This window comes from Gorilla gorilla, chromosome 18, assembly GCF_029281585.2.
Source record: "Gorilla gorilla gorilla isolate KB3781 chromosome 18, NHGRI_mGorGor1-v2.1_pri, whole genome shotgun sequence".
In the NCBI taxonomy this organism is placed as follows: Eukaryota; Metazoa; Chordata; class Mammalia; order Primates; family Hominidae; genus Gorilla; species Gorilla gorilla.
The window spans coordinates 35,555,064-35,580,523 of record NC_073242.2 but is presented as its reverse complement, the minus strand read 5'-3'; the positions used below and the strand labels follow the sequence as shown (position 1 = coordinate 35,580,523).

The 25,460-nt window shown below is 50.5% G+C and overlaps 1 protein-coding gene across 6 annotated transcripts; it reads left to right on the top strand.

Annotated features, from left to right (window-relative positions):
- The first annotated feature begins 1,034 nt into the window (after window positions 1-1,034).
- Window positions 1,035-25,026, top strand: LOC109023568 (titin-like). Of its 6 annotated transcripts, none has more exons than XM_063699654.1 (7): window positions 1,035-3,158; window positions 7,486-7,614; window positions 11,245-11,344; window positions 11,457-11,652; window positions 15,745-15,805; window positions 15,915-15,950; window positions 17,311-25,026. In XM_063699654.1, the coding sequence occupies exons 1-7, from the start codon at window positions 3,096-3,098 to the stop codon at window positions 24,874-24,876; spliced, it is 8,151 nt and encodes a 2,716-aa protein (XP_063555724.1). In that variant the 5' UTR covers window positions 1,035-3,095; the 3' UTR covers window positions 24,877-25,026. The 6 variants fall into 6 exon arrangements, with proteins under 6 accessions (XP_063555724.1, XP_055221837.1, XP_055221836.1 ...); XM_055365862.2 differs by having other exon boundaries at window positions 1,036-3,158; window positions 11,508-11,652; XM_055365861.2 differs by lacking the exon at window positions 1,035-3,158 and adding an exon at window positions 3,816-3,981 and having other exon boundaries at window positions 11,508-11,652.
- Window positions 25,027-25,460: the final 434 nt, after the last annotated feature.

Sequence of the window (25,460 nt, the reverse complement as noted above, 5' to 3'; positions counted from 1 at the left end):
AACCTCTGCCTCCCGGGTTCAGGGGATTGTCCTGCCTCAGCCTTAGTTGCTGCATTACATAGAGATGCTATATTGCACGCAAAGGCTTTACTGACTTCACAAAAAAGTATTTGTCCCAGGTGTAGTGTACTAGATCCCTTCCAATCTGTAATTTTAATTTAAAAATGTCCAAATAAAAAAAAATGTCCAAATACCCCTGTTTTGAAGGATAAACTCTGTATGCTTGTGCTTATTTTGGAGAAGCCATAAACTTACTGTGTTTTGTACATGATCAGATGTGGGCGCTATCTCCAACTGTCTTCGCACTTCTGAGTAAGAATCTGATGATTGTGCACAGTGACCTGGCTGTTCACTTCCCTGCCATTCAGTATGCTGTGCTCTACACATTGTATTCTCATTGTACCAGGTACTGTATTCACAAATTTTTCTTAAGAAAAGAACCCCACAAAACATTTTATTTTATTTTTTTTATATGCTAACAACACTTTAATGAAAAATAACTGTTTTGCAAAACAAATTTAAAAAATGAGTGAGAAGAGTAGCACTGTTTGACATTTTTGGAAATCTCCTTAATGTCTGGCTTGATGGGAGACAGCTGGGTTCTCTTATCTACTTCTATATTCAATCTGTTGCAACACTGCATTTCTTTTTTTTTTTTTTTTTATTATACTTTAAGTTTTAGGGTACATGTGCACATTGTGCAGGTTAGTTACATATGTATACATGTGCCATGCTGGTGCGCTGCACATTTTATTTTTTTAATGGATAGATTTTAAAGATGTATGTTGATTTAACTTTGGACTTGCTTGCTTTCTTTGATTAAAGATGAAAAGATAATCTATGCTTTGTCTTTCAGGCATGATCACTTTATCTCTAGTAGCCTCAGTTCTTCCTCTCCTTCTTTGTTTGATGGAGCTGTGATTAGCACTGTAACTACGGCCACAAAGAAACATTTCTCAATTATATTAAATCTTCTGCGAATATTACTTAAGAAAGATAACCTTAACCAGGACACGAGGTAACAGATTTTATATAGTATTAACTATTCCTAACTTTGTTAATTTGCCTTTATAATTTGAGAATAAGAAATGTGGATTACAAAAAATTTTTAAAAATGTGGATTATAGAGGTGAGGTAGAGCAGCTTCTTTACTGTCAAACACCTTATAATTTGGTTTTATTGTTTAATCTAGGCTTTCGTATTCTTTCTGAAAAGAAATACATGAAAAACCTCAATCCCCCACCCCCAGTGTTTCATAGAAGAATATATATAGATTTTTAATATTCTATGCTTTTTTTGTTTTTGAGACGGACTTTTGCTCACTGCAACCTCTGCCTCCCAGGTTCAAGCAATTCTTCTGCCTCAGCCTCCCAAGTAGCCGTGATTACAGGTGCCCACCACCACACCCAGCTAATTTTTGTATTTTTAGTAGAGATGGTGTTTCACCATGTTGTTGGCCAGGCTGGAGTGCACCCAGGAGGGTGCAATGGCATGATCTCGGCTCACTGCAACCTCCGCCTCCTGGATTCAAGGGATTGTCCTGCCTCAGCCTCCTGAGTAGCTGGGATTACAGGCGTGTGCCACCATGCCTGGCTAATTTTTGTATTTTTAGTAGAGACGGGGTTTCACCATGTTGGTCAGGCTGGTCTCGAACTCCTAACCTCGTGATCCACCTGCCTCAGCCTCCCAAAGTGCTGGGATTACAGGCGTGAGCCACCATGCCCAGCCAAATCTAGGGCTGGAACATGGCTGCAGTATATAAATAGAATTGAATTCCATAGTTTTGTTAACCCTGTTTTTTGTTTGTTTGTAGTTGTTGCTGTTTTTGAGACAGAGTCTCGCTCTGTCGCCTAGGCTGGAGTGCAGTGGTGCAATCTCGGCTCACTGCAGACTCTGCCTCCCGGGTTCAAACTATTCTTCTGCCTCAGCCTCCCAAGTAGGTGGTACTAAGGCGCCCACCACCACACCTGGCTAATTTTTGTATTTTATTAGAGACAGGGTTTCACCATATTGGCGAGACTGGTCTGGAACTCCTGACCTTGTGATCCGCCCACCTCGGCCTCCCAAAGTGCTGGGATTACAGGCGTGAGCCACCACACCCAGCCCCTGTTTTGTTTTTGTTTTGCTTGTTTCTTAGGGTTGTTTTTCTATTTATGGTAAAGGCATTGGCTTTCCATTTGTAGCATCCATAGAATATTTCCTGTTTACAATAACCTTATGTCATAGTAAATGGTAAAGGGATTTAAAGCAGTGGTTTTCAGCTGCCAGAGGCCTGAGTGAGTTTGGGCACACTCTGTGTGATCGGGCAGAAGGCCTGTGGGAAGTTTCGCTGAGGACAGGGCCAGGAAAGGTGATGGACAGTGGGGGTCTGTCCTGGTCACCAGGCCCCTGTGTCCTGCCCACCTGCTTGGAGCTCCCCACCCATCACACATGATGCTGCCAAGCCCTCTGGGTATTGTGGGCAAAGACCTTAGGAGAGAAGCTGATGAACTTTGTTTCTTGAAATGCACAGATTCCTTGGACATCCCTGAGAGGTCAATCATGAAAGTCAACTTGGTTTTCTCCCCCTCATTTGGGTTCAGAATTTAAAGTCCACACACACAGGCAGTAAGATGATATAGATAAGGACACCATCACTCGGTTTCGGATGTTAAAATGTCTAGGTGGGTTAGGGGTGATTTGAGATCACACAACCTTGTGCCACAAAGAGGAATTCCCAGGCCAGAGGGAGACATTTTATTGCCATGTTATGATCTTATCATTGAGTTGAAAGGCAATCTTGTTTCATTTTGGATTCTTATGTTTATGTCTTATAAGGGCACTTTGAATTTCCAAGCAAATAATAATTTTGAATTAGCTTTTAATCATTGACTTCTAGCACAGCTATATGATCAGAAACATGCTGTGTGATTTGATTGCTCTCAAATATATTGAGATTTGCTGGAACAAAATGAGTCAGGTTAATTTTTGTAAATGTACCATGCATGCTTAAAATGAATGTATCTACATTTGTTCCTGAGATACAGGTTGATGGACGGATGGCTACATGGATGTGATGGAGATGGTTTACTATCGGGACCTTCCGCATCCTGCTGATGTTTTGTTGCTTAGGATATGAATGGCTGAGCGGAGGCTGTAAAACCTGGCACTCTGCTTGGGTATGAGGTTCTTCCTGCCATCCTGCCATCATTTACTTTTTATGTTTTGTCGCCAAAAGTGACCTTGAGGAACCCTGGGAGCTCAGGAAGGAAGGAGCGCCCAGAAGCAGGGACAGGGAGCTGGTTGGGGAGGACCAGAAATCAGGTTTGTGAAGGTTCCAGAGAGGACATGTCCTTGGGAGGAGAGTGGGAGACTGAGATGGGGGAGGGGTCATTGGAATGATGCGGGAGCTACTTGGCATTGTCCATTGTGAGGCACCACCGGGGTCATCAGGGATTGGTGGAGAGGGAGTATAAAGCCCCAGGGTTGCTAAGGGAGGGCCCAGACCGAAGAAGGTTTGGTGGATAGCAGAACCTTTGTCTCCCTCTAATTGCTCCTAAGCCTCACGCTCCCTTGCCCGCTCCCTTGCCCCGCGTGTCCTGTTGCTTCCCTGATCTTCTCCGTGACCTGTAGCTAAACCTTCCACCAGCGCTTGAGAACTTAATTTGAACCGGATCCTTTCCCAGACTCCTTTTTCTTCTTCTCCTCCTCCTCCTCCACCTCCTCCAGGTGCCCAACAGCCCCCTTCTCCTTTCCCTTCCCTTACTTCCCCCCTTCCCCTCCCCTTCCCCTCCCCCTCCCCTCCCCCTCCCCTCCCCCTCCCCAACTCAGATCCCGGCCCGGTCCCCGTCCCCTTCCCTCCCCCCTGCCCTAAGCCACCTCCACCTCTGTCCTGGCCGCCTCAGGGCGCCCTGAAAGGACCAGGACATGCGGGTGTGGTGGATGCTCTTTTGGCTCCTCTTTTTGCTCCTGCTGGAATTTATCAGCCATCAGTGCATCTCTGTGAGTAGACGCTGGACCCGTGGGGTTTCTTCCTTTTTACTGGGCTGTGTCACGCGGCATGAAATTACACAGCTCAGGCCTGTAATCCCAGCACTTTAGGGGGCCGAGGTGGGCAGATCACTTGAGTCCAGGAGTTGAAGACTAGCCAGGGCATCATAGCGAAACCCCATCTCTACAAAAAATTCCAAAAAAGATGAGTTGGGCCTGGTGGTGTGTACCTGTTATCCCAGTTACTGGAGAGGCTGAGGTGAGAGGATCGCTTGGGCCCAGGAGCTGGACGTTGCAGTGAGCCGAGATGGCCCCGCTGCACTCTTGTCTCTAAGAAACAAAACGGACCAAAACAAAGTGAAATGTCATTTGATTTGTGTCATCTGGTTTGATGACTTTTTTTTTTTTTTTAAGACAGAGTCTCACTCTGTCGCCCAGGCTGGAGTGCAGTGGCAAGATCTCGGCTCACTGCAACCTCCGCTTCTGGGGTTCAAGCAATTGTCCTGCCTCAGCCTCCTGAGTAGCTCAGATTACAACGCCTGGCTAATTTTTGTATTTTTAGTAGACCACCACACCTGGCTAATTTTTGTATTTTTAGTAGAGACGGGGTTTCACCATGTTCGCCAGGATAGTCTCCATCTCTTGACCTCGTGATCCGCCTGCCTCAGCCTCCCAGTGCTGGGATTACAGGCGTGAACCACCGCGCCTGGCCAAAATATATAACCTTAAGTGTAAGTTTACTAACTTTGGAAAGTACATACACCAGCATAAACCAACCCCCTTTCAAGATCTACATTATTTTATTTATTTATTTATTTATTTTTTTGAGACAGTTTCTCCCTTGTTGCCCAGGCTGGAGTGCAATGGGGCAATATCAGCTCACCGCAACCTCTGCTTCCCAGGTTCGAGCGATTCTCCTGCCTCAGCCTCCCGAGTGGCTGGGATTACAGACATGTGCCACCACTCCCAGCTAATTTTGTATTTTTAGTAGAGATAGGGTTTCTCCATGTTGGTCAGGCTGGTTTTGAACTCCCGACCTCAGGTGATCCGCCCGCCTCGGCCTCCCAAAGCGTTGGGATTACAGGCGTGAACCACCGTGCCCAGCCAAGATCTACACTATTATGTCACCCCAGAAAGTGAACTCTCACTCTTCCCAGCCAGTCTCTTTCTTATCATAGGTTAGCTTGCTTATTCTGGAATTTCGTGTATACAGATGCATGCCATGCCATAGGTACTCTTTTGTGTCTGCTTTGTTCTGCTCAACACCATGTTTCTGAAATCATTACCACTGTTGTCTGGTTCTCTAACTCCATCATTTCCATTTCAGACTCAGCATATGCTGAGTTCAACCTGTTGAAGGGCTATCTCTGTTTAATTCACCATCTTGAAAGAAACATTGAAAATTGAGATGTTTTCAAGAATATATAGTTAAATCCTGAGGAATCCATGTAGAAATGTTATCACAAGCTGTCTGAACTTACTCAGGGGACGTCTTCGTCTTCACTCACATAAGAGTCTAATGGAATTAATATCAACAGTCTTAGAGAAATCCCACACTATTCATGCCATTTTCATGATCTCCACCTTGGTAATTTTTTTTTTTTTTTTTTTTTTTTGAGACAGAGTCTCGCTCTGTCACCCAGGCTGAAGTGCAGTGGTGCGATCTCGGCTCACTGCAACCTCTGCCTCCCGGGTTCAAGTGATTCTTCTGCCTCAGCCTCCCAAGTAGCTGGAACTATAGGTGCATGCCACCATGCCCTGCTAATTTTTTGTATTTTTAGTAGAGATGGGTTTCACCGTGTTAGCTAGGATGGTCTCAATCTCCTGATCTCATGGTCCACCCACCTCGGCTTCCCAAAGTGCTGGGATTGCAGGCGTGAGCCACCACGCCCGGCCCACCATGTTAATTTTTAAGCACTAAAATTTGATACTTATTTGTGAATGAAGTAATCTCTTCATTGTGTGTTTTTTTTTTTAACTTATGCTGAGCTTTAAATGACAAAGATTCCTATAATCCAAGAGAGAAGTATTATTTAGAGGGATTCTTTTACCATGTGATATATAATAAATGCATCCAATGGTATACATCAATTTAAAAAACAAGTAAATAACTTTAAAGAAAAGATAACTACTGGCCAGGTGCAGTGGCTCACACCTGTATTCCCAGCACTTTGGGAGGCCGAGGCAGGTGGATCATGAGGTCAGGAGTTGGAGACCAGCCTGGCCAAGATGGTGAAACCCTGTTTCTACTAAAAATACAAAAATTAGCCGAGCGTGGTGGCAGGCGCCTGTAATCCCAGTTACTCAGTAGCTGAGGCAGGAGAATCGCTTGAACCCGGGAGGCGGAGGTTGCGATGAGCTGAGATCATGCCACTGCAATCTAGCCTGGGTGACAGAGCAAAACTTTGTCTCAAAACAAAAAAGAAAAGAGAAGATAATTACTTTATACTTAGCTTGTCTTACCCATGAGTGACGGGCTGCATGTGGCCCAGGACAGTTTTGAATGCAGTTCAATACAAATTTGTAAACTTAAAACGTTAGGAGATTTTGGCCAGGTACAGTGGCTCATGCCTGTAATCCCAGCACTTTGGGAGGCTGAGGTGGGCAGATTACCTGACGTCAGGAGTTCGAGACCACCCTGGCCAACATGGCAAAACCCCATCTCCACAGAAAATACAAAAATTTGCTGAGTGCACTGTCAGGCACCTGTACTCCCAGCTACTCAGGAGGCTGAGGCAGGAGAATCACTTGAACCTGAGAGGCAGAGGTTGCAGTGAGCCGAGAGCACACCACTGCACTCCAGCCTGGGTGACAGAGTGAGACCCCATCTCAAAAACAACAAACAAAAACAAAAATAAAAAAATGGCCGGGCAAGGTGGCTCACACCTGTAATCCCAGCACTTTGGGAGGCCGAGGCAGGCAGATCGCCTGTCAGGAGTTCAAGGCCAGACTGGCCAACATGGTGAAACCTCATCTCTACTAAAAATACAAAAATTAGTCGGGCATGGTGGCAGAGACCTGTAATCTCAGCTACTCGGGAGGCTGAGGGAGGAGAATGGCTTGAGCCCAGGAGCTGGAGGTTGCAGTGAGCCGAGATTGCACCACTGCACTCCAGCCTGGGTGACTGAGTGGAGCGGAACTCTGTCTCAAAAAAAAAAGAGGTTTTTTTTTAGATCATCAGCTATTGTTAGCGTTAGTGTATGTTATGTGTGGCTCAAGACAACTTTGCTTCTTTTAATATAGGCAGGGAAGTCAAAAGATTGGATATCCCTGCTTTATACCAAGAAAGACAACACAACACCCCACATTTGCAATGCTTAAAAACACTACCAGCCATCTGAAAAACATGTGACTTCTAACTTCTGTTCTTTTTTGTAGCAGTGGAATCCCACGGTGATATCTGAGGGATGTGGTTACCTTTTGGAGGAGGTTGACGGTTTCTAAGGATGATTCTTTCTGAGTGAAATATTGTCAGTGTCATTGACCTTTTCATTATTTCAACTATTATTATTCCAGGTTATCAATACTCTGGCTGACCATCATCATCGTGGGACTGACTTTGGTGGAAGTCCTTGGTTAGGTATCATTATTGAATTTCCGAGAAGTTATAAAGTTGTCATTATCCTCTGGACAGTTTCCCTTTGGGTGAGTATACTAACTTTCTGTAGAGGTATACTTGTAATCACAAATAAGAATAAATTATATAAAACAATTCACGTTTCTGGACTTCATTATGAATATGTGGTTTTACCCAAAAAATCAGGGAAATGATTTATTAGCATAAGAATTATGAAAATATCTGCCATTTACATTATGAAAATTAAATAGGTCAGTGTTTGTTTAATAGAATGTCAACAGAGCTTTTGGTCAAAAATAAGTTTTTTTAACCTTTGTGCTAGTTGTCACAAATGGAGTATGAGGTTTCGTCTCTTAAATAGGAAATTCTTTCTAAACTCTTCTGTTTTATAGTTCTATCGTATGGGTGGAAGGAAAGCTTCCAGTCTCCTCTCTGAAGATTCACTGCAGAAATGGGCTGACAACAGACAGCTTAACAGGAAAAGAAAAACATAGAACAGGCATAAACATGGGAACCAGCTGAAAAATGAGACTGCTAGAAGGGCTGGATGGTTGATGCTTAAAGAGCACCCTCTTCTGAGGGGAGAGGGAGATAGATGGAGATGTAGGCCATTTAGAGGGGCAGCAAATGATTTTTAGGGGAAATGAAAGAGCCCAAGGAACAAACAATTGGCCTGAGACAAAGTTCCTCTGAGGTCATAGGGACGAGGTGACAAACTGCCGGAAGGTGAAGGGCAGAACTGCACTGCGTCTCATGATGCAGAGAAAGCCCCAGAGAATCTCTTAGAACTGCCCTCCAAGAGAATCAATGAAAAGTGTGTCTGGGAAGGGTAATTTTGAATGAGATCATTCAAAGTGCATGTTCCCATTTGCAACTGGAGAGAGATCAGTATGTCAAAAGTCTGTACTTGGTAAGAATTTGGCTGCTAAGTTGTGCCATAATTTGTCTTTTGAGCCTTTTTTCCTTTGGGTAAGTTGAGCTCTACATTTTGTCTTGCCATTCATGACAGTAAAAATATGGTTGTCTGGGGGCTGAACCTCCTTCTGAACAATGATCCAAGATAAAAGTACTAATACCACAATGCTTTTTTATATTCAAGGGAAGAGGAAGTATGTTTCAGTTTTACCACCTAGATAATTACACGTCATTTGGCACTGCCTTTCAAGATATGTAGAAAACAGAAAATATATGAGTTATGAAGATATCTAGGCACATTTAACATTCTCTATGCCACTTAGTCCTGAACAGAGAATTTTCGGTATAAATTGGAGGAAGCTTTTTTTTTTTTTTTTTTTTTTTTTTTCTTTTCTCACCCCCAAGACGAGTCTCCCTCTGTTGCCCAGGCTGGAGTATAATGGTGTGACCTCGGCTCACTGCAACCTCCACCTCTTGGCTTCAAGCGATTCCCCTGCCTCAGCCTCTCAAGTAGCTGGGATTACAGGTGCCCACCACCATGCCCAGCTAATTTTTGTATTTTTAGTAGAGTCGGGGTTTTACCATGTTGGCCAGGCTAGTCTCAAAACCCGACCTCAAATGATCCACCCGCCTCAGCCTCCCAAAGTGCTGGGATTACAAGCGTGAGCCACCACGTGAGCCAGGGAAGTTTTTAAATTTACCACTTTTTAACAATTCCATTTAGGAAGGTTCAGTTGCGCTGTTGGACTTGGACAACTTCGCATCTCTCATCTTTGTCGTTGTCATCTAGTCATCTATACCATTACCTCCTAAGCAGGGACATCATGGGTGCCATGAAGCATTCATGCGTGATGGCATTTCTTTGCTTCTCATTTCTTCATGTGTTTGACGTTTCTCCTAGCTCCAAACGGGGCCAGCTACCTTTCCTATGAAATCTAGCAGTAGCTGTGGGATTGACGTGGTTGCTGTTTTCATCTTTTTAGATTACCCATTGCTTCTCTTGAAATCCTAGTACATGATTTTTTTTTAATCCTATGTGCAGAAATCAGGAAAAAACAAATTCTACAAAGAATTTGAAAGATATTATTTCAGGTCAGGTGTGGTGGCTCATGCCTGTAATCCCAGCACTTTGGGAGGCTGAGGCAGATGGATCACTTGAGGTCAGGAGTTCAAGACCAGATGTGCCAACATGGTGAAACCCCATCTCTACTAAAAAGACAAAAATTAGGCAGGCATGGTAGCAGGCACCTGTAATCCCAGCTACTTGGGAGGCCGAGGCACAAGAATCGCTTGAATCTGGGAGGTGGAGGTTGCCGTGAGCCAAGGTAGCTACGCCACTGCACTTCAGCATGGTTGAGAGTGACACTCCGTCTCAAGAAAAAAGTCATTTCAATGACTACCTCAGGAGATTCATAGGTATCTGACCCACATCTGAGATGGGATTTGCATTGCATTTTAGCTATGATGAGAATAAATATTTAGTATCTTCGAAGATTAAAAGCATACTGTGATAATATGGAAATCTTGGTGGGAATTCAGTCATTAGTGAGAATGTTTTGCGTTAAGTTCAAACCAGCCTCAATGAAGCTGATGTGAGGGAAGGGAAAGTGAACTCTGAGTAGAGCAGGGACAGAAGCAAGATGCTCCAGTGCAGATCAGGAAGGAGCAGGGGGTGAAATGTTACAAATTCTAGAACTCAGAGAGCTGAAGGTAATTACTTCCTTTTCAAGTTGTGAAACATGTTAACCTGTGGTAAAATACTTATAAGATGATAATTACCATCTAACCGTGTTGAAGTGTACAGTTCCGTTGTGTGAAGTATATTCATGTCTTTTTTTTTTTTTTTTTTTTTTTTTTGAGACAGAGTCTCACTCTGTCACCAGGCTGGAGTGCAGTGGTGGGATCTTGGCTCACTGCAACCTCTGCCTCCTGAGTTCAAGCAGTTCTTCTGCCTCAGCCTCCCAAGTAGCTGGGACTACAGGCGTGCATCACCATGCTCAGCTAATTTTTGTATTTTTAGTAGAGACGGGGTTTCACCATGTTGCCCAGGATGGTCTCCATCTCTTGACCTTGTGATTCACCCGCCTCAGCCTCCCAAAGTGCTGGGATTACAGGCGTGAGCTACCGCACCTGGCCTGTTTTTTTTTTTTTTTTTTTTGAGACAGAGTTTCAATTTTGTTGCCCAGGTTGGAGTGCAGTGGCACAATCTCAGCTCACCACAACCTTTTCCTGCTGGGTTCAAGTGATTCTCCTGCCTCAGCCTCCCGACTAGCTGGGATTACAGGCATGCACCACCATGCCTGGCTAATTTTGTATTTTTAGCAGAGACAGCGTTTCTCCATGTTGGTGAGGCTGGTCTCAAACTCCCGACCTCAGGTGATCCGCCTGCCTCGGCCTCCCAAAGTGCTGGGATTACAGGAGTGAGCCACCGTGCCAGCCTCATGTCATTCTTGTGTGTGTGTGTGTGTGTGTGTGTGTGTGACAGAGTCTCATTCTGTCGCTCAGGCTGGAGTGCAGTGGTGTGATCTCGGCTCACTGCAACCTCCGCCTCCCAGCTTCAAACGGTTCTCTGCCTCAGCCTCCCGAGTAGCTCGGATTACAGGCGCCCGCTGCCGTGCCCGGCTAATTTTTGTATTTTTAGTAGAGACGGGGTTTCACCATCTTGGCCAGGCTGGTCTTGAACTCCTGACCCCGTGATCCACCTGCCTCGGCCTCCCAAAGTACTGGGATTATACGCATGAGCCACCGTGCCCAGCCGTCATTCTTATATTATTATTTCCTAGTTGTCTTTCCTGAGGACTATCTTCCAGTCTGAAAATGGACATGTTGGATCCACAGATGTACAGCAGAGAGCCTGGAGGTCCAACCGCCGTAGACAGGAAGGTATGGCTCTGTTGGAGTCCCCATAGTGTGGAAATGAGTTTGCCCTGGAAAGGGAAAGAACAGCTTCTTGCCCTCAGGTTTCTCACCTTCTCCTCTCCTCACTCTCACCAAGGGCTGAGGTCCATTTGTATGCACACAAAGAAAAGAGTTTCTTCCTTTCCAGGAAATAAAATTGGCCGGAAAGACGTCATTACTCTATGGAGACATGTGAAAACAAAAGTTATGCCTAAAATCCGTAAGATGAAGGTGACAACGAAAATCAACCATCATGACAAAATCAGTGGAAAGAGGAAGACCGCCAAAAAACAGTAAGATGTGCCTTGACACAAATACTGTTGTATGAACCATGTGTCAATCAAAGTAGACAACTGTAAAGCCCTTGAGAATATTTTCTACAATATTTGTGGCAAATTCAGTGGGTTCAAAATTGAGTTTGTCCTTTCTGCTTCATTAGTTTAAGCTGTATAATTCCTTTCCCTTCCTACATTCTTGTTTGTCATTTTTTCGGGGGAAGAGGAGTTGCTAGTACTGGCATTGGTTTTCCTTTCTCTCTCTCTTTTTTTTTTTTTTTTTTCCTGAGATGGAGCTTTGCTGTTGTTGCCCAGGCTGTAGTGCAATGGCACAATCTCAGCTCACTGCCTTTTGGGTTCAAGCGATTCTCCTGCCTCAGCCTCCCAAGTAGCTGGGATTACAGGTGCCCACCACCACGCCCAGGTAATTTTTGTATTTTTACTAGAGATGGGGTTTCACCATGTTGTCCAGGCTGGTCTTGAACTTCTGACCTCAGGTAATCCACCTGCCTCAGCCTCCCAAAGTGCTGGGATTAGAGGCGTGAGCCACCACAGCCAGCCTTTTTTTTTTTTTTAATTTTGAGATAGAGTCTCGCTCTGTCACCCAGGCTGGAGTGCTATGGTGCAATCTTGGCTCACTGCAACCTCTGCCTCCCAGTTTGAAGCAATTCTGCCTCAGCTTCCCGAGTAGCTTGGATTACAGGTGTGTGCCACCACATTTGGCCTTTTTTTTTTTTTTTTTTTTTTTTTTTTTGAGACAGAGTCTCACTCTGTCACCCAGGCTAGAGTGCAGTGGCATGATCTTGGCTTGCTGCAACCTCCACCTCCCAGGTTCAAGCGATTCTTATCCCTCAGCCTCTTGAGTAGCTGGGACTACAGGCATATGCCACCATGCCCAGATAATTTTTGTATTTTTAGTAGAGGCGGGGTTTCACCATATTGGCCAAGCTGGTCTAGAACTCCTGACATCATGATCCGCACACCTCGGCCTCCCAATGTGCTGGGATTACAGGCATGAGCCACCATGCCCAGCCCAATTTTTGTAATTTTAGTAGAGACAGGAGTTCACCATGTTGGCCAGGCTAGTCTTGAACTCCTGACCTCAGGTGATCTGCCTACCTCAGCCTCCCAGTGTGAGCCACCACACCCAGACTGGATTGTTGAATTCAATGCTTGGGTCACCTCCAGATTCATTTTCACAGTCTTTCATGTTTTGGTCATATTACATTGTGTTTTGCTGCCATATGACTGATCTTTTTTTGTTAAATGTGAGATACTTGTTAAAAAATATTTAGCAATGAATTGAGGCCTAGTAGCATGTTATCTTGCTGCAGAAGAGATGGGAGTCTACTTCTGGGGGATGGTCAGGGGTCCTCCATACAGGCTGCAATTGAGGTCGCCGGTGCAGGCTCAGTCCCTACAAAGGCCAGGGTATTTCCTGTCCACCTCTATTCTGATGCATGACTCTTCTGGGTCTCAACCAGAGCCAGTGGACTTCAGTATGGGTCGCTTTCATTGGCAGACCCTCAATCCACTTGTTTTCCTTCTAATCCCACGCATGTGTGCAAAAGCTGCTGTGCTTCTTTGCATCTCAGTAGTTCCTTCTGGAATTCAGCAATGAAACTCAGGGAAATGGGTTCCAAATGCGAGGCTGACTTTCATCCTGGGTTTCCTTCTTCTCCATCTTCACCTCATGTCTGTTTACTGCCATGTTAGCAATTTGATGTATTCAATCATGGGTTTTATATTCTGTTTGGTGTCCCCCATTGTTCTCATCGGAGATCAGAAGCTTCAGATGCACTTACGTCAACTCAAGAGTACAATGCTTCCTTAGCTTCCCTCCAGAGTCAGGTTTTATGTTTCTAGTTCCCAAGTGCACAGCGGGAGTAGTGATGTCCTCACTGGCTTCTCATTTGCATTAAACTGTGAGCTTCTTTAGCGTGGGGACAGGACCCTGCTCCCATTGCATTCTCAGAACCTCACCACACACTCGTTGTTTGAGGCCACTCCAGACAGCATGTGCTGAAGGATGCCCTGTGGTCAGAAACAAGTTCATTAACTTTCTCTTTGAAGTGTTTTCGTCCCTGTTTCCTAGCGTTCTGGGAATTTTACACAACCTTCCTATAAAACCAAGTATCAGGTGAGATCCTTAGGATCAGGACCATGAATCAAGTGGTGTGAGGGCAACACAGCAAACTTACCCTTTTTAGGCCGTTTCCTTTTTCTGCCCTCAATCTCTGTGAACTGAACCTTGTTAAAGTCAGTCAACACCAGGGTGGATGGTTTGCCGTTGTCGCCTATTTTCAGGACATAACACCCTGACTTAGGAGCCATTCCAATCATTTGTAATTCAATAGATGCGCCCAGCCTTCAGATTGCCTTTTCTCTCAACCAGGATCTTTAAAGTCGATGACAAGAGTTCCAGTCCTGAATCATGGCAAAGTGCAGTAGTGAACTGCGGGGTTAATGACACCATATTCTGGAAGGATCTCTCTTTGGCTGATGGTCTCAGTTCCGGCATCAGCCTCTGACTGAGAATCAGGTCTCACACAGGAGGAGTCAGATGAGGAGCAATTCTCTGCTTCCGATGGAGTTAGTTGTGATGAATTGGTGAGGTCTGGTTTTTCACACTGAACTAAAATGAGCTTTCGCTGTGTCAAGCACAAGACTGACCCCAGAAACACACATAGTGCACCTCATAGAAGCTTTTAATAGTCTTTATATTTACTAAAGAATAGGACTAACTATGGAACTATGAAGATGAGCTGGAAATGACAGGTGACTTGCCAGCAGGCCAGAGTGTGACTTTTTTTTGTCCCTCAATGGGAGGTGTCAATTCTCCCTTTGGTTGTGAGAATCAGTTGGTTCATTTGTGGAAAGGTTGCAGGGGGGATCTTTGAATCACAGCCTTCAGATGCCAGAAGGGCAGAGGGAATCCCACACGGGCTGGTGGATCATGTGTGTGCATTTCTCTCCCTTCTAATCTGAGGAAACTAAGCATGAAAGAATGTGAGCATGCAGAAAAGGAGAGGTAGGTATCAGAGGCAGAGGAAAATGGGAAATTGGATATGAAAGAAATACACACCTACAAGTGAGTTCAGAAACTGAACCCCACCCTCCTGGGAAACGCCCATTGGAGTGTTGTTTTTAACCTTTGTACAATGTTTAGACCCAGTAAATGCAGAAATAGAAACAAATGGTCAGAAGACATATCGTGAGAGAGAGAGAGAGAGTTCACAAAACAGAAAACAAAGTACCTTAATATTTACCAGTGACCAAAAGATGTGAAGTAGCAAAACGTCTCCTGACCCCATTGCCAGCTAGACTGTGTGGAAACTCGGTTCATACCAGCCATTCTAGGGGTGGGGTGAGTTGTTGTCATCCTTAGGAAAGTGTGTTGTTGTAGGATCAACCACATCCTTCAAAAGGACTATGCCTGTTTATAAGCCCAGCTGTTTCTGCCCTGTGAAACACGGTAAGGATATTAATACAAAGACAATACAGCTTTATGATAAAAGATGCTCAATGAAGGATGAATTAGGGATATACTGAGAATGGGGAAGGAAACTATCATCTCAGAAGTCAGCAGGCAGTAAGCAAGAGGAGGAATCAATATAGCAACAGTTTGGATCAGACTGTACAGTTTTTTTGTTTTTGTTTTTGTTTTTGTTTTTCTGAGATGGAGTCTCACTGTGTCACCCAGGCCGGAGTGCAATGACGTGATCTTGGCTCACTGCAACCTCCGCCTCCCAGGTTCAAGTGATTCCCCTGCCTCAGCCTCCCGAGTAGCTGGGATTACAGGTGCCTGCCACCACGCCTGGCTAATTTTTTGTATTTTTAGTAGAGAAGGGGTTTCACCATATTAGCCACAATGGTCTCAATCTCCTGACCTCATGATCCATCCGCCTCGCCCTCCCAGAGTGCTGGGATTACAGGCGTCAGCCACCGTGACCGGCTCAGACTGTACTCTTATAGCCATCTGAAATACGTTTTCTAGGTATAGATAGATTGTGTAAGGGTACAGTTGTGAGGATAAGAGAAACATGGCAGATTATTTAAAATCATCCTGAAAGTGGTGCTTTATCTGATGAAAGTGATTGTAATCCATAGGAAAATGTTTCAACGTGCGCAAGAGTTGCGGCGGCGGGCAGAGGACTACCACAAACGCAAAGTAAGGAGCTTCCTCCCCGCAGTTGCAGGATAGTTCAGTGCTGATGCAGATGATGCCACGGCCCTTAGACTCTCTCAACATTCAATTTCTCATGTGTTGGCTTTTTCAGATCCCCCCTTCTGCAAGAAAGCCTCTTTGCAACTGGGTAAGTTTGCTTGTTTTCCTTGCTTTTGGACATAGTCTGCCAGGTCAGGACATGGATACATTTTTCTCCCTACAGCTCTGTGCTCAAGCCCTGCAGAAGGAGATGGCAGAGAGAAAGGCTGCCTACAAGCATCACAGTCCCATCCCTGTTGGTAACCATGTTGTGCAAAAACACTTTCATCCCCACCCAGTGGGGCCCCTGATCTAATATTCTAAGTGTCAGAGGTCCCATATTTGTAATAGCAAATGGGCCCTGACTGTAAATTAGTGAAGAGTGAATGTAACTTATTACCCACAGGGACAATTCCAAATGAAGGCCTTAAATGATGCTCAGCTAAGCTGGTTCTTGTGTGGCCTCTGTACCTTCAAAAGCTGCCGAGTCCTATGATTACACGTGATGGGACTTGTATACTTGAAGTGAAACACAGTTTTAAAACTTGCTTTGTTTAGAATTCCCACCTCATTTTTCCATGGACAAAAGTATTCTTCATGTCCTAGTGCACTTACAATTTGGTATTACCTGGGAGTGAAAAGAAATATTATAGCCATGCCTAACTGACTTCTTGAGATAAGATTGTTCTGTCAGAAAACCCTCTCCCAGTTCCCCTGCAGCTCTTCAGGAATCCACATCTCTCCAGAGCTCTTTGTTCTCATGGGTGGCACCTCCAGAGTGAAGAAGATCCTTTGTCAAGAAGGGAAACAGAGGGGAAATGAGAGGGTCCTGCAGGCAGAGCTGGAATCAACTTCCACTCTGCCTCTTGCAAGCTGTGTGACCCTGGGCACAATTTCTCCTTCCTCTGGAAACCTCTGTTCTCTTAGATTTGGAGCAGGGTGGTCACACTGACCTTGCAGAGTTCTGAGAATCAGAGACAGAACATAAAAGGCCTGGAAAACATTCTCCAAAAAGAAGCTGCAACATGTGTGGACAATGGGCTTTTCATGCCTCTCTTACTGTCTCTTACTGTCTGTTGACCTGGTGCAAGAAACATGCTCTGGTGATGGCTGTGAGGGAGGAATGAGGATAGACATAGACACTCCTGTGTCTCAAACATGCTTCTTTATTACTCTGTTATGACTCTGTCTTCCCTGGGGCAGGACCCCAGCCTGCCTACATTTGCAGACAGACACAGTGGCATGTGGAGACAACAGTGTGTCCCAATGACTTTTCTTTACCCCCCAGCTGTCGGCAGTACTCAGTGGAAGGGTGATATTATGACACTGATACTGCTATTTTGAAACCCGGAGGATGGAAAGGTGCAAAAATCTATCACCAGCAACAGAAGGTGCAGACTGTGTTGGTGGCGGTAATTTTGTCCATCAAACGGATATGTGTGAAAACATTCCCTCCTTTGTCCCTACAGGTCAGAATGGCGGCAGCGGAGCATCGTCATTCTTCAGGATTGCCCCACTGGCCCTACCTCACAGCTGAAACTTTAAAAAACAGGATGGGCCACCAGCCACCTCCTCCAACTCAACAACATTCTATAACTGATAACTCCCTGAGCCTCAAGACACGTGCCGAATGTCTGGTCTATCCCCTTCCACCCTCAGCGGATGATAATCTCACGACGCCTCCCGAGTGTTTCCTCACTCCTCTTCCACCCTCAGCTCCACCCTCAGCGGATGATAATCTCAAGACACCTCCCTTAGCTACTCAGGAGGCTGAGGCAGAAAAACCACCCAAACCCGAGAGACAGAGGGCCGCTGACGTGGAACCACCACCGAAACCCGAGAGGCGGAGGGTCGCTGACGTGCAACCATCACGGAAACCCGAGAGGCGGAGGGCCGCTGACGTGCAACCATCACGGAAACCCGAGAGGCGGAGGACCACTGACGTGCAACCATCACGGAAACCCGAGAGGCGGAGGGCCGCAGTGGATAAGACACCTGCCGAGTTTCTGGTCTATCCCCTTCCACCCTCAGCGGATGATAATCTCGAAACGCCTCTCGAGTGTCTCCTCGCTCCTCTTCCACCCTCACGTCTATCCCCGGCTCCACCCTCAGCGGATAAGACACCTGCCGAGTTTCTGGTCTATCCCCTTCCACCCTCAGCGGATGATAATCTCGAAATGCCTCTCGAGTGTCTCCTCACTCCACTTCCACCCTCACCTCCACCCTCAGCTCCACCCTCAGCGGATGATAATCTCAAGACACCTCCCTTAGCTACTCAGGAGGCTGAGGCAGAAAAACCACCCAAACCCGAGAGAGAGAGGGCCGCTGACGTGGAACCACCACCGAAACCCGAGAGGCGGAGGGCCGCTGACGTGCAACCATCACGGAAACCCGAGAGGCGGAGGGCCGCTGACGTGCAACCATCACGGAAACCCGAGAGGCGGAGGACCACTGACGTGCAACCATCACGGAAACCCGAGAGGCGGAGGGCCGCAGTGGATAAGACACCTGCCGAGTTTCTGGTCTATCCCCTTCCACCCTCAGCGGATGATAATCTCGAAACGCCTCTCGAGTGTCTCCTCGCTCCTCTTCCACCCTCACGTCTATCCCCGGCTCCACCCTCAGCGGATGATAAGACACCTGCCGAGTTTCTGGTCTATCCCCTTCCACCCTCAGCGGATGATAATCTCGAAATGCCTCTCGAGTGTCTCCTCACTCCACTTCCACCCTCACCTCCACCCTCAGCTCCACCCTCAGCGGATGATAATCTCAAGACACCTCCCTTAGCTACTCAGGAGGCTGAGGCAGAAAAACCACCCAAACCCGAGAGAGAGAGGGCCGCTGACGTGGAACCACCACCGAAACCCGAGAGGCGGAGGGCCGCTGACGTGCAACCATCACGGAAACCCGAGAGGCGGAGGGCCGCTGACGTGCAACCATCACGGAAACCCGAGAGGCGGAGGACCACTGACGTGCAACCATCACGGAAACCCGAGAGGCGGAGGGCCGCAGTGGATAAGACACCTGCCGAGTTTCTGGTCTATCCCCTTCCACCCTCAGCGGATGATAATCTCGAAACGCCTCTCGAGTGTCTCCTCGCTCCTCTTCCACCCTCACGTCTATCCCCGGCTCCACCCTCAGCGGATGATAAGACACCTGCCGAGTTTCTGGTCTATCCCCTTCCACCCTCAGCGGATGATAATCTCGAAACGCCTCTCGAGTGTCTCCTCACTCCTCTTCCACCCTCACCTCCACCCTCAGCTCCACCCTCAGCGGATGATAATCTCAAGACACCTCCCTTAGCTACTCAGGAGGCTGAGGCAGAAAAACCACCCAAACCCGAGAGAGAGAGGGCCGCAGACGTGGAACCACCACCGAAACCCGAGAGGCGGAGGGCCGCTGACGTGCAACCATCACGGAAACCCGAGAGGCGGAGGGCCGCTGACGTGCAACCATCATGGAAACCCGAGAGGCGGAGGACCACTGACGTGCAACCATCACGGAAACCCGAGAGGCGGAGGGCCGCAGTGGATAAGACACCTGCCGAGTTTCTGGTCTATCCACTTCCACCCTCAGCGGATGATAATCTCGAAACGCCTCTCGAGTGTCTCCTCGCTCCTCTTCCACCCTCACGTCTATCCCCAGCTCCACCCTCAGCGGATGATAAGACACCTGCCGAGTTTCTGGTCTATCCCCTTCCACCCTCAGCGGATGATAATCTCGAAACGCCTCTCGAGTGTCTCCTCACTCCTCTTCCACCCTCACCTCCACCCTCAGCTCCACCCTCAGCGGATGATAATCTCAAGACACCTCCCTTAGCTACTCAGGAGGCTGAGGCAGAAAAACCACCCAAACCCGAGAGACAGAGGGCCGCTGACGTGGAACCACCACCGAAACCCGAGAGGCGGAGGGCCGCTGACGTGCAACCATCACGGAAACCCGAGAGGCGGAGGGCCGCTGACGTGCAACCATCATGGAAACCCGAGAGGCGGAGGACCACTGACGTGCAACCATCACGGAAACCCGAGAGGCGGAGGGCCGCAGTGGATAAGACACCTGCCGAGTTTCTGGTCTATCCACTTCCACCCTCAGCGGATGATAATCTCGAAACGCCTCTCGAGTGTCTCCTCGCTCCTCTTCCACCCTCACGTCTATCCCCAGCTCCACCCTCAGCGGATGATAAGACACCTGCCGAGTTTCTGGTCTATCCCCTTCCACCCTCAGCGGATGATAATCTCGAAACGCCTCTCGAGTGTCTCCTCACTCCTCTTCCACCCTCACCTCCACCCTCAGCTCCACCCTCAGCGGATGATAATCTCAAGACACCTCCCTTAGCTACTCAGGAGGCTGAGGCAGAAAAACCACCCAAACCCGAGAGAGAGAGGGCCGCTGACGTGGAACCACCACCGAAACCCGAGAGGCGGAGGGCCGCTGACGTGCAACCATCACGGAAACCCGAGAGGCGGAGGGCCGCTGACGTGCAACCATCACGGAAACCCGAGAGGCGGAGGACCACTGACGTGCAACCATCACGGAAACCCGAGAGGCGGAGGGCCGCAGTGGATAAGACACCTGCCGAGTTTCTGGTCTATCCCCTTCCACCCTCAGCGGATGATAATCTCGAAACGCCTCTCGAGTGTCTCCTCACTCCTCTTCCACCCTCACCTCCATCCTCAGCTCCACCCTCAGCGGATGATAATCTCAAGACACCTCCCTTAGCTACTCAGGAGGCTGAGGCAGGAAAACCACCCAAACCCGAGAGAGAGAGGGCCGCTGACGTGGAACCACCACCGAAACCCGAGAGGCGGAGGGCCGCTGACGTGCAACCAGCACTGAAACCCGAGAGGCGGAGGGCCGCTGACGTGCAACCATCACGGAAACCCGAGAGGCGGAGGGCCGCAGTGGATAAGACACCTGCCGAGTTTCTGGTCTATCCTCTTCCACCCTCAGCGGATGATAATCTCAAAATGCCTCTCGAGTGTCTCCTTACTCCTCTTCCACCCTCACCTCCATCCTCAGCTCCACCCTCAGCGGATGATAATCTCAAGACACCTCCCTTAGCTACTCAGGAGGCTGAGGCAGAAAAACCACCGAAACCCGAGAGGCGGAGGGCCACTGACGTGGAACCACCACTGAAACCCGAGACGCGAAGCGCCGCTGACGCGCAGCCATCACGGAAACCCGAGAGGCGGAGGGCCGCTGACCTGGAATCACCACCGAAACCCGAGAGGCGGAGCGCCGCTGACGCGCAGCCGTCGCTGAAACCCGAGAGGCGGAGCGCCGCTGACGTGCAGCCGTCGCCGAAACCTGAGAGGCGGAGGGCCGCTGACCTGGAATCACCACCGAAACCCGAGAGGCGGAGGGCCGCTGACCTGGAATCACCACCGAAACCTGAGAGGCGGAGGGCCGCTGACACGCAACCATCACCGAAACCCGAGAGGCGGAGGGCCGCTGACCTGGAATCACCACCGAGACCCGAGAGGCGGAGCGCCGCTGACCTGGAATCACCACCGAAACCTGAGAGGCGGAGGGCCGCTGACGTGCAACCATCACTGAAACCCGAGAGGCGGAGCGTCGCTGACGCGCAGCCGTCGCCGAAACCTGAGAGGCGGAGGGCCACTGACCTGGAATCACCACCGAAACTCGAGAGGCGGAGCGCCGCTGACGCGCAGCCGTCGCCGAAACCTGAGAGGCGGAGGGCCACTGACCTGGAATCACCACCGAAACTCGAGAGGCGGAGCGCCGCTGATGCGCAGCCGTCGCCGAAACCTGACAGGCGGAGGGCCACTGACGTGGAATCACCACCGAAACTCGAGAGGCGGAGCGCCGCTGACGCGCAACCATCACCGAAACCCGAGAGGCAGAGCGCCGCTGATGCGCAGCCGTCGCCGAAACCTGAGAGGCGGAGGGCCGCTGACCTGGAATCACCACCGAAACCCGAGAGGCGGAGGGCCGCTGACCTGGAATCAGCACCGAAACCCGAGAGGCGGAGGGCCGCTGACGCGCAACCATCACCGAAACCTGAGAGGCGGAGGGCCGCTGACGCGCAACCATCACCGAAACCCGAGAGGCGGAGCGCCGCTGACGCGCAGCCATCACCGAAACCTGAGAGGCGGAGGGCCGCTGACGCGCAGCCATCACCGAAACCCGAGAGGCGGAGCGCCGCTGACGCGCAGCCATCACCGAAACCCGAGAGGCGGAGGGCCGCTGACGCGCAGCCGTCGCCGAAACCCGAGAGGCGGAGCGCCGCTGACGCGGAACCATCATCACCCGAACCCAAGAGGCGGAGGGTCGCTGACGAACCGCCATGCAAACCCCCACGCAAACCCAAGAGGCGGAGGGCCGCTGACAGGGAACGGCCACGCAAACCCCCACGCAAACCCAAGAGGTGGAGCGCCGCTGAGGCGCAGCCGTCGCCGAAACCTGAGAGGCGGAGCGCCACTGACGCGGAACCTCCACGCAAGCTCAAGAGGCGGAGGGCCGCTGACCGGAAACCATCATCACCCGAACCCAAGAGGCGGAGGGTCGCTGACGTGGAACCGCCACACAAACCCAAGAGGCGCAGGGTCGCTGACGTGAGACGGCCACGCAAACCCCCACGCAAACCCAAGAGGTGGAGCGCCGCTAAGGCGCAGCCGTCGCCGAAACCCGAGGGGCGGAGCGCCGCTGAGGCGCAGCCGTCGCCGAAACCCGAGGGGCGGAGCGCCGCTGACGCGCAGCCGTCGCCGAAACCCGAGGGGCGGAGCGCCGCTGACGCGCAGCCGTCGCCGAAACCCGAGGGGCGGAGCGCCGCTGACGCGCAGCCGTCGCCGAAACCCGAGGGGCGGAGCGCCGCTGACGCGCAGCCGTCGCCGAAACCCGAGGGGCGGAGCGCCGCTGACGCGCAGCCGTCGCCGAAACCCGAGGGGCGGAGCGCCGCTGACTCGCAGCCGTCGCCGAAACCCGAGAGGCGGAGCGCCGCTGACCTGGAATCACCACCGCAACCCGAGAGGCGGAGCACCGCTGACGCGCAAGCATCACCGAAATCCGAGAGGCGGAGCGCCGCTGAGGCGCAGCCGTCGCCGAAACCCGAGAGGCGGAGCGCCGCTGACACGCAGCCATCACCGAAACCTGAGAGGCGGAGCGTCGCTGACCTGGAATCACCACCGAAACCCGAGAGGCGGAGCGCCGCTGACCTGGAATCACCACCGAAACCCGAGAGGCGGAGCGCCGCTGAGGCGCAGCCGTCGCCGAAACCCGAGAGGCGGAGCGCCGCTGACACGCAGCCATCACCGAAACCCGAGAGGCGGAGCGTCGCTGACACGCAGCCATCACCGAAACCTGAGAGGCGGAGCGCCGCTGACACGCAGCCATCACCGAAACCTGAGAGGCGGAGCGCCGCTGACCTGGAATCACCACCGAAACCCGAGAGGCGGAGCGCCGCTGAGGCGCAGCCGTCGCCGAAACCCGAGAGGCGGAGCGCCGCTGACACGCAGCCATCACCGAAACCCGAGAGGCGGAGCGTCGCTGACACGCAGCCATCACCGAAACCTGAGAGGCGGAGCGTCGCTGACACGCAGCCATCACCGAAACCCGAGAGGCGGAGCGTCGCTGACCTGGAATCACCACCGAAACCCGAGAGGCGGAGCGCCGCTGAGGCGCAGCCGTCACCGAAACCCGAGAGGCGGAGCGCCGCTGACCCGCAGCCATCACCGAAACCTGAGAGGCGGAGCGTCGCTGACACGCAGCCATCACCGAAACCTGAGAGGCGGAGCGTCGCTGACCTGGAATCACCACCGAAACCCGAGAGGCGGAGCGCCGCTGACCTGGAATCACCACCGAAACCCGAGAGGCGGAGCGCCGCTGAGGCGCAGCCGTCGCCGAAACCCGAGAGGCGGAGCGCCGCTGACACGCAGCCATCATCGAAACCCGAGAGGCGGAGCGTCGCTGACACGCAGCCATCACCGAAACCCGAGAGGCGGAGCGCCGCTGACACGCAGCCATCACCGAAACCTGAGAGGCGGAGCGTCGCTGACACGCAGCCATCACCGAAACCTGAGAGGCGGAGCGTCGCTGACACGCAGCCATCACCGAAACCCGAGAGGCGGAGCGTCGCTGACCTGGAATCACCACCGAAACCCGAGAGGCGGAGCGCCGCTGAGGCGCAGCCGTCGCCGAAACCCGAGAGGCGGAGCGCCGCTGACACGCAGCCATCACCGAAACCTGAGAGGCGGAGCGTCGCTGACACGCAGCCATCACCGAAACCTGAGAGGCGGAGCGTCGCTGACCTGGAATCACCACCGAAACCCGAGAGGCGGAGCGCCGCTGAGGCGCAGCTGTCGCCGAAACCCGAGAGGCGGAGCGCCGCTGACTCGCAGCCGTCGCCGAAACCCAAGAGGCGGAGCGCCGCTGACACGCAGCCATCATCGAAACCCGAGAGGCGGAGCGCCGCTGACGCGCAGCCGTTGCCGAAACCCGAGAGGCAGAGCGCCGCTGATGCGCAGCCGTCGCCGAAACCCGAGAGGCAGAGCGCCGCTGCTGACACGCAGCCGTCGCCGAAACCCGAGAGGCGGAGCGCCGCTGACGCGCAGCCGTCGCCGAAACCCGAGAGGCGGAGTGCCGCTGAACTGGAATCACCACCGGAACCCGAGAGGCGGAGCGCCGCTGACGCGCAGCCGTCGCCGAAACCCGAGAGGCGGAGCGCCGCTGACGCGCAGCCGTCGCCGAAACCCGAGAGGCGGAGCGCCGCTGATGCGCAGCCGTCGCCGAAACCCGAGAGGCGGAGCGCCGCTGACGCGGAACCGCCTCGCAAACGCAAGAGGCGGAGGGCAGCGGACATTGAACTATCATCACCCGAACCCAAGAGGCGGAGGATCGGTGACGTGGAACGGCCACGCAAACCCAAGAGGCCGAGGGCCGCCGACGTGGAACCATCATTACCCGAACCCAAGAGGCGGAGGGTCGGTGACGTGGAACTGCCACGCAAACGCAAGAGGCCGCAGGCCGCCGACGTGGAACCATCATTACCCGAACCCAAGAGGCGGAGGTTGAATTAGGTGAGAACAGGCCATTGCACTCAAGCCTGAGCAATAAGAATAAAACTGAGTAGAACAAAATAAAAAAATCAAAAAACAAAACAAAACCCACACTCCAAAAACAAAGAATAAATAAATAATATAAAAATAAAATAAATACTGCAGTCCTTATGTTATTGCTTTGTTTCGATATCTGGTATGATTGCTTGAGGGACCTGAGGTTTTTAATCATGGGGGTTGTTTTAATCTTTAGAAGTGGTTGGTTATGTAAAATATTATTATTATTATTTTTTGAGACGATTTTGCTGTGTCACCCAGGCTGGAGTGCAGTGGCTTGATCACAGCTCACTGCAGCCTCAACCTCCTGGGCTTCAAGCAATCCTCCTGCCTCAGCCTCCCAAGTAGCTGGGATCACAGATGTGTGTCACCACGCCTGGCCAATGTTAAAAAATCCTTTAACTTTTGTGTAGAGATGCACTCCTGGACTCAAGCGATCCTCCTACTTGTCCCGACCACCAGCCCCTTTCTGATAAACACTTACACTGTTTATTATCTGATGCCATTTCTATCTTCTTCCTTGTCGTCCAGACATCAAATAATTAGCT